This window comes from Scyliorhinus torazame, chromosome 15 (genome assembly GCF_047496885.1).
Source record: "Scyliorhinus torazame isolate Kashiwa2021f chromosome 15, sScyTor2.1, whole genome shotgun sequence".
Lineage (NCBI taxonomy): Eukaryota > Metazoa > Chordata > Chondrichthyes > Carcharhiniformes > Scyliorhinidae > Scyliorhinus > Scyliorhinus torazame.
The window spans coordinates 8898758-8908454 of record NC_092721.1 but is presented as its reverse complement, the minus strand read 5'-3'; the positions used below and the strand labels follow the sequence as shown (position 1 = coordinate 8908454).

The window sequence follows — 9697 nt, the reverse complement described above, 5'->3', positions numbered from 1 at the left end:
CTTCTGAAGCTTTATAAAGCACTAGTTAGGCCCCATTTAGAATACTGTGAGCAATTTTGGGCCCCACACCTCAGGAAGGACATACTGGCACTGGAGCGGGTCCAGCGGAGATTCATACGGATGATCCCAGGAATGGTAGGCCTAACATACGATGAACGTCTGAGGATCCTGGGATTATATTCATTGGAGTTTAGGAGGTTGAGCGGAGATCTAATAGAAACTTACAAGATAATGAATGGCTTAGATAGGGTGGATGTAGGGAAGTTGTTTCCATTAGCAGGGGAGACTAGGACCCGGGGGCACAGCCTTAGAATAAAAGGGAGTCACTTTAGAACAGAGATGAGGAGAAATTTCTTCAGCCAGAGAGTGGTGGGTCTGTGGAATTCATTGCCACAGAGGGCGGTGGAGGCCAGGACGTTGAGTGTCTTTAAGACAGAAGTTGATAAATTCTTGATTTCTCGAGGAATTAAGGGCTATGGAGAGAGAGCGGGTAAATGGAGTTGAAATCAGCCATGATTGAATGGTGGAGTGGACTCGATGGGCCGAATGGCCTTACTTCCGCTCCTATGTCTTATGGTCTTATTCTGACCTCACTCAGTTATGACCTGAGGCTCAACATTCAGGGATAGGAAGTGAATGGTCTGGATATTGGAGCTAAAATGTGCCTGTTTGTTGCCCCATTCTCATCTTGGAACAGGGCCAGAACTAACTCGTCACACTTCATTGGTGCAAAGTTTATGGGCTATGGGTGCACTGTATCTTCATAGAAATATTTTATTCAATATGCTGTATTTGTGTACAACAAATGATAATAAACATTTAAACTGTACAATGCAGACAAACTTTTTTGCATATATGTATGTAAATTTAGTAATACATACCAACGGTTCCGGGTACATACAACCTACTACATGCAGTTCTGTTTCATCAATGCCGCCTTCTTCCCATGCAACAGATGAGACAACAGACAAAATAGGAACCCAAAGCACAAGGAATTAATATTCCCTCCCCTGCAGTACTTTAAAATAAAACAGGATCAGAATTAACTTGTCAAGGACAATCATTCCTTTGGATGAAAAAGAAAACAACCCTCACGGACAATGCATGAGCGACATAATAAAGAAAAAAACAAGAGGGGTTAACAACCATTGACATTAACAAAAATAAATTCAGCCAAAGTTTAATTAGTCAAATGGTATGCAAGGGGCAAACCATACAGGGTTCACTGTCGAAAACTGCGTGTTGTATGTGGTCTCTGGGAACACCAGGCCCCATGAAGCTAAAATCAAAATTACTCTTACAAATAGTTTCATTTTAATCACAGCATTTAATTAGCTCAGTACAGAGACTCCGCGCTGGACGGCTGATGTGCTTAAATCTTCTTTTCTGCTCCTTTTTTTAAAAAAGAAATCAACGTAAATGTTTCATTGGACAAACAATGAATTAGAAATTGCTAAAAGTTATCAGATGTAACACATTAGCAGCGTAGCAGCAGCAGAGCGATATTTCCTACTCGGTAAGAATCTGCAGAAATAGTTTGTAAAATAACTCAGAAATATTAGAAAGAAGAAATACTTTTCGAACAGATTCAAAGCCCGTTCAGAACTGTGAAACCTGCAGCTTGACAAACAATCCCTTGTAACGCAGAAACACTTTGACCATCTATAATTACAGAGAAACCTTATGAGAACACGATAAGATTGCACAATCTGGCTGAAAATAAAATGGTTAAAACATACTGAATAGTACCAGACTACAGAATGGCTTTCAATTAGTACAATCCTTGAGAATTCACATTTATAAAGTCCTACTCATCAGTTTCCTAAATGAGTTTTCCTTCACTTATATAACGACACAACTCACAGTGCAGCAAAGTCATTACTTTCTGATTTTAAATTAAACTCAGTATTCACATTTCTCTCCTTTTTGTAGTATTTGCATTCTCCGTTACACTGAATCTTGTTATATTTATAATAAGCGGCCATGAATCTCACGACTCTTGATCTTTGTTCTGAGGCAGTGGTGTTCGTAAACATGTTCAAAAGTAATTTTCATCCAACGAATGACAGTTTAGCTAGGTGTACGGGACTTGCACTTCACCTCATGTTGGTGATACTGTCATTTTATGTTTTTCTTTTCTCAAAGGTTTCGCTTTGCTTTGTAAGGATAGTTATTCCTGAATTAATTACACCTTTTGTTTTGCCATTTTACTTTAGCTAGATGCCCTCTCGAGTCCCATGTTTGGGATCTATAACATCTCAACATTCTATTCAATAATATCAGAATAAAGCACTTCTTACTTGGTAGAATTACAGTAGAAAGTATGCTGAAGAAACCTATTTTTAACGTGTGTTAAAATTACTATGGGGAAGAGTTAAAATCTCGATGTTGTATTCGTTTTCGCTTAACGACCAATGTTTCAGCACTTTCAAGATTGCTTAGATAGATTCCTGTCTCAATCGCTTCACAGAGGAATATGGGAAGTTCTAATTAGAACAATTTGAGTCTTTTTCAGCCAACTAATTTTCTCTTTCCTGGTTAGCTTATTTTGGTAGAATAAGGTTCAATATGAAACAAATCAAACTTGAAAATAAGGTGGAGTTTTTTCACATTGACTTGTGATGAGAGAAAATGCTCTCTGAAGCACTCAAAAATAACTCGATAATTCTGACAAATCAATTATTGGAAGATTAATATGACTCACGATAATCACCTCCTCTTCCATTAGGGTGCCTGGTTTTGGTATGTACTTAAAAACAAGGCAAATCACCTTTAGTCCAGCAGATGCCGGCGACTGATGGCCTACTGCATGCTTGGCTAGAGGTACGCTGGCACATTGACCATAATGAGCCGAATTACATGCTGAGTTTAAAGAAGAGAACAAAAAACAAATGCTTGCAAACCTCCCTCACAACCACTGAAATCCTTTTTTAATATCCTTCACGGTGATAACGGAAGGATCTCCTTTAAGCCTTACCTCTTGTCGCTGTGGTGAGGGCACACACCGGTAGCTTTGCCTACGCTTCCTAAACTAGACAGGATCAGGTGACAGTCCAATGACGTCCTTTCAGCATCTGCGTTAACTCAGGCAAGGAGCAGACTTTCTCCCAATGAGCCACCTAGAGCACAGCCCCAGGTGATGAAAGTGGAACTCTAAATTTCCCAGGATGCTGGTGGCAGGGAGGGATGGAAGGGTCAGCTCTTGTGCACGGGCTACCCAGATTTCTTAGAGCCCAGACACAATTTGGGAGCAGTGATTCCTGCTCACTGGACAAGGCATATGGCACCTACCAACATGTGTGCGTGGCACAAGAAGGGGATTGTGAAGGAGCTTGGTGCTAATCAGAGCACCTTTGACTGATTCTGATTGACTCAGTTCCCGTTACATTTCCACCCATCTAAAGGGCAATTCATCAGTCTCTGGGAAATCGTTTCATTCACATGTCTAGTCAATGGGCTGAGACATTAATCCCACAGTTGATGCACATTGTCATAATAGTATCTGTCAACGCTCCCCGTATCCCTGATTATTGTCAGTCCAACACTGGAGGCAACCCAGCATTGGCGTTTTACCTTTCCCACCGTCTACTTTTTCTCAATAGCAAAAAACACACAACAGTCCCTGCAAAAGAAAAAGAGGTTAGGACAGTGCATAGAGCAGCCATGTTAGAAAACGAGAGAGGGACTTAGTCCTGAATGAGCAGAGATATACAGCGATGGTCTGGGATCCCCACTGCTGTCTGCTGTGTTACAAATCGGCAGGTCTGAAACACATGACCTTGTCCGGCACTCGAAACAGAGAGACTCTTTCAGGTGTGTGTTTAGCAGGCTATGTACCAAATGCAGTTGTGAAATACGTCATTCTCATGGAGTGTCACAGTTAAGAGGAAATTGATAAAAGGCATTCCATTATCTTGGTGGGACATCCATGGTCAGAGTTCAGCTGGTTCTCCAGATGTCTTCTTGTTGTGGAAAGAGCTACACATTGAGATTTATCCACTTGCAATGAGATAGACCAAAGAGCACATTGAACAAGGGTTCACTTGCTTCACCTGATCCACAGACATTTTAGAAGGAGATTGTCTGCCAGGGATAAATCACACAAGAGTGTAATGGTTTAGGAATTTACGTCCTTCCCAAGATCTGGCTGGCTATGTTGACTTGTTCTTTTTCACTTGCTTCCCTCCATTCATTATTGCAGAGGTACTTGTGCTTTTACTGGGAGTGGCTGCGTTTTTCGGTACGGTCTCACCAATATCGTGCAGCGATGGCTCTCGGTACATGGCAACTGCAAGTAACAGGAAAAAATGCATGCGTGAAACAGTCTCCTTGGTTTTTGACAAGCTGCATTTCCAATGTTCACAACTAATTTGACACTGCCACAGCCGTTCAATGATTAAGTAGACCCTGACTCGGAGGGGTTGGCTAAATTGGAGATCGAACCTGGAGAGTCGAGATCTGTTTTCTGTTTTCAGATCTTATTAATATATTTCAATGAGCAGGTTTGCCAATTACTTTTTCGGCCCTCCTTAAAATGCAGATCTCACTGCTTTCGCATAATTAAAGAGCAGAGGACATGCCTCCCTCCTTGAAAAGCTAGAGAAGGTCATTCTCCTCTGTAATTAACGAGCTCTCCTATTAAACCCCAGTCTCAGCAATGGCACATTCCAATTTTTAACCTTTCAGTCCGTTTCAGATGTGGGGAGGGGTGTGGGATATGGAGTTGATCAGGAGGTGCGTGGGGTGAGATGGGAGGTGAGAGATGGGACAGAGTGGAGGGAAAGGTGGGAGCGAAGGCGAGGAAGAAGGTGAGTGTGGGACTGCGGAGGCTGTCGGTGACGAGGGAGGGGAGGCTGGTGGTTTGTTCTTTTACAGAGACAATTATTGAGTCGGCGAACGAAAGAGCATCCAATTCAAGACTGGTCATATTTATTATTGTATAACAATATGTGGGTTGGAAACTAATGCTAACAAACTGGAACTAACACAAACACAACTAAACACGACAAATTCTCCTTCAGACTCCCCCTAGGTTACAGAGTCACATGTTATTACTTGCCTGACACCTAGTGGTCAGAGGCTCAACATATTTATATACACGCTTGCTTATGCATGTCACCACAGCTAGGACTGGAGGTGGTAGGTTGAGGTGGCAGCACGGGGAGGTGAATAGATAGGGAGCGGGGTGGTGAGGACATGGCCTGGGCAGTGGAAGAGAGACAAGGAGGGGGTGAGGGCCAGTGCAAAGTGTAAACACTGCCAAAAACATTCAGTTTGGAGTATAAACCCAGAATTGGAGACATCTTTGAAAAAGAAAAAGCATTGTAGGGTTGTGGAGAAAGAGCAGGGTGTGTGGGACTCATTGGAATGTTATTTCGAAGAGCTGACACAGGCACGTTGGATTGAATGGCCTCCTTCTGGGTCGTATCATTCCATGGACTCGCCACCTATGAGCTGCCCTTCTCAAAATGTCCAGAATTTGGCAACAAGACAATGGACAGGACAGGAAGTTCAGGAAGTTGAATGATCTGCACACCGCACTGACACTAGGATTGGTCACCGTCCAGGATTGATCTTGGATCTGCAGGTATTGAAGACTAATCTCTCCTGAGATGAAGGGATTGTCTTATGAGGAAAGGTTGAGCAGCTTAGGCCTAGAATCGTTGGGAGTTTAGAAGATTGAGAGGTGATCTTATTGAAACAAATAAGATCCTGAGGGGATTTTACAGGGTGGATGCTGAGGGGATATTTCCCCTTGTGGGGGGAATCTAGAAATATGGAGCACAGTTTCCAAATAAGGGTTCCCACTATGAAGACAGGGAAGAGGATCTTCTTCTCTCCAAGAATCATTAGTCTTTGGGATTCTCTTCCCCAGAGTGGAGCAGAGGCTGTGTCACTGAGTATAGCCAAGGCCCAGTTAGATAGAGTTTTGATCAACTAAAGGGGGTCAAGGGTTATGGGAAGACAGGTAGGAAAGTGCAGTTAAGTCACAATCAAGTAACCATGATCGTATAATAATAATCATCTTTATTGTCACAAGTAGGGTTACATTAACACTGCAATGAAGTTACTGTGAAAATCCCCTTGTCGCCACACTCTGGCGCCTGTTCGGGTACACAGAGGGAAAATTCAGAATGTCCAATTCATCAAACAGAATATGGAACTGGTTTGAAGGGTCGAATGGCCTGCTCTTGCTTCTATTTCTTATGCTATTGTGAGCCAGGACACTGCTGGGGGTGAAAGCTCACAGGGGCATTTAAAGCAAATACGTTTCCTTCAATTTTTTTTGTTTTAACAGTTTTATAAATATTTGAATTGGGAAAGAAAAGAATGTTTAGCTGGTCGTCCATCAGGTAACAGAGAGGATGTTAGCTTTCCAATCGGCCATGTGAAGGTGGGGGATCATGACACTGGAACAACCAATGGGAGGGGTGTGAGAGAGACGAGAGAGGGAGAAGAGAGGGAGGAAAGAGAGAGAGAGGGCGAAAGAGAGAGAGAGGGCAAGATAGAGAGAGAGGGAGGAGAGATGGAGGAGACAGAGAGCGAGAGGGAGGAGAGGGAGAGGGAGACAGAGAAGAGAGAGGGAGGAGAGAGAGAGAGAGAGAGAGAGGGAGAAGAGAGAGAGAGGGAGAAGAGAGAGAGAGAGACAGAGAAGAGAGAGGGAGGAGAGAGGGAGGAGAGAGGGGGGGAGAAGAGAGAGAGGGGGAGAAGAGAGAGAGAGACAGAGGAGGGAGAGGGAGGAGAGAGGGAGGAGAGAGAGAGAGAGGGAGAGGAGAGAGAGAGGAAGGGAGGAGGGAGGGAGGAGAGAGAGAGAAGAGAGAGGGCCAGAGGGCTAGAGGGTGAGAAGGTGAGAGGGTGTGATGACAAGAGAAAGGGCAAGAGAGGGAGAGAGAGAGACAGAGAGGAGAGAGGGAGACAGGGAGAGAGGGAAAGTGGGAGATGGAGAAGAGAGAGAGAGAGGGAGAAGAGAGAGGGAAAGGGGGCGAGAAGGTGAGTGGGAGAGAGGGAGAGAGGACAAGAGAAAGGCAAGAGAGGGAGAGAGAGATAGAGAGAGAGAGGGATGGCAGTTTGATTGAGGAGGAAACCTCTAGTGATTAGAACTGCCAATCTCAGAATGGTACACCCCCCACACCCCCCCTAGTAAATGCCGGGGTTAGTGGGGTTCAACATGGTCTTATGGGTGTGTGAGTGAAGCACAGACAGTCCTCCCTCAGCACACTCCTGAGTCTTCCAAAGAGTTTGACCTGTGCCACGGAGGGAAGCTGCAATATAACACAAAATCCTCGTTCAACGTTTGGTTCAAAAAGAATGGTTTGACTCAGATTGCACACCTCAGCGATGCTGTCATTAAGCCTAAACTGGCTTGAGGCCCAGGTGAGGGGTGGCCAGCTCTGATCGGACAAATCCCTGGAGGTTTCATCACATGACCGTCAACATCTAAATGTCCAGCTTGCACCGTTGGTTATCCATCCTTACGGTACCCAGCCTACCCCAGCCAATCAGAAAACGAACGGGCTCCATTAAATGTGATTGTCAAGCAAACAACCATTTTCCCATTGCCGATATCTTTATGGCTAATTAACAAAAGTGTGGCAAGAAAATGGAAAGAAAAGGCAATTGATTTTTAATACCCCAAGGTATTTTATTCTGGATTACTTTGAGCAGTGACCTGGAGACTAATGTTTCATCTCGGGAGATTCTCGGACAATCCTAGGTCGGGCTTTGCTTTCCTGGATCTGGGAAGTTGGTGCCTAAGGGGACATTGGTTCAAATCCTACACCTGGAGGAAAAGGGGGTGGGTTGGGTGAAAACAGAGGGTTGGGCTGGTATCCCATGGGAGTGTTTCTGTGGGGCGTTCCTTCTCCTCCCGGTCGGTAAAAGATTAAAATTGATTTGGTCTGTTTTCCTAAGCGGCCTTTTCAAGGACCCCTGGTCAGGTCAGTACAAGGGGTCGGAGCACACATGAGGTATTTGTGCCTTAAAATCACAATAGGTTCCTATGTAATGAGCTGCACAACAAAAAGTGACCCCCCCCCCCCACTTGAAACAAGGCAGGCTGTCCATCCACTTGCCTAAAGGACCTTGACTGAGGTGGTGGTCACACAATGCTAGTCACTTTCAACATCAAACGTCTCAAATTAGACAATTTATCCAGTGTGCAACTAATCCTCGAAATGAGAGTTTCGCCACAGGTCCATTAACGACCTCTCAAAGGTAAAATGATTCTTTGGGGGCGATTCTCCAAAATGGAGACCAAGTGTTTGCGCCGTCGCCGGGCCCGGGTACGACCGATTCAGTCCCCCACAGGGGGCCAGCACGGCGCTGGAGCGGTTCACGCCGCTCCAACCTCCCTTCCCCGCCGCGCCAACCTGCGCATGCGCGCGGGACTTCTTCAGCGCGCCGGCCCCGACTCAACATGGCGTCGGTGGTCAGGGGCCGGCCGCGCAGGGAAGTAGGCCCGGGGGGGGAGGGAGAGGCCGGCCCGCTGATCGGTGGGCCCCGATCGCGGACCAGACCCCATCGGAGGCCCACCCCGGTGAAGGAGCGCTTTTCCCCGCCTCACAGGCCGCCCCCCCCCCCGACCCTTCACGCGGAGTTCCCGCCGGCAGCGACCAGGGGTGAACGGCGCCGGCGGGACTCTGCCGTTTCCGCGCGGCCGCTCGGCCCATCCGGGCCGGAGAATCGGCGGCCCCTCCTATTCCAGCGGCCCGCGGCCAGCGCCGCCTCAAACACGCCGGCGCAAATGGCGGCGATTCTCCGCACCTCGGAGAATCGCGCGCCGGCGTCGGGGCGTCGTGGAGCGGTTGCGGCCATTCTCCGGCCCGGCGTGGGGCTCAGAGAATCGCCCCCTGTATCGCAACCAGACTGAAGCTCTTGCTGAGAGGTGGGAAGGATGGGCGCGATTCTCCGACCCCCGGCCGGGTTGGGGAGAATCCCGGCCGATGTCTCTAATAACCGGAGAGCACAGCTTCTGATTTCACCAGTCAGATTAAAGAAAGTGGTTTTCAGAGGAAATCTGCTTAGTGACGGGGAATGCTAGCTGTTATCCATGAGCACTCTAAAGCAATAGTCATTGGGTCATATAGAATCTGAGTATTGCTGAAGGCAGACATTTTGTCAAAGCTTTCACAAGAATACCAATGTCAGGGGAAACAACTGTCTGAGAAGAGGGTGCTGATTGGCTGACAAGTGGACTCTGATTGGTAGAGGCATTGCCGTGGAGAATGCATCAGTGGACGGTGGCTGACCATTAACTGCCAAGCATTGTTTGAAATTTAAACCAGGCAGCTTGACTCTGATTGGTCAAGGCATTGCCCTGTGGAATGAACCAACAAATGACTATTTATTTTGTTTCAGCTAAACATTCAGCCCATCGAGTCTGCACCAGCTCTTTTGGGGAGCAATCCCAGTAATCCCACGCCCCTCCTCTTTCCCCATACCCTCTTTGTCCAATTTCCTTTTGAAATTACCGTTGAATCGGTTTCCATGTTCCTATCAGACAGTGCATTCTATATCCTAACCAATCATTGTGCCAAAAAGGTTTTCATTCTTTCATTCTTTTGTCAATCATCACAAATCTCTGGTTATTGATCGTTCATCCATTGAACATAGCATCTTTCTTGATTTACTCTATCTGAATTACAAATAAAGAAACACTTAGAACTCATTATCAACCTTGATATATGAGGCCCCATTT

General features: G+C 46.0%; 1 protein-coding gene across 1 annotated transcript in view; it reads right to left on the bottom strand.

Moving 5' to 3' along the window:
• Positions 1-756: 756 nt before the first annotated feature.
• fgf14 (fibroblast growth factor 14) overlaps positions 757-9697 on the bottom strand; it is a 622751-nt gene continuing 613810 nt past the window's right edge. Inside the window, exon 5 of the mRNA XM_072476053.1 lies at positions 757-4288. Coding sequence (XP_072332154.1) covers positions 4152-4288 — 137 coding nt within the window. The 3' untranslated portion in view covers positions 757-4151. The remainder of the gene's footprint in view (positions 4289-9697) is intronic.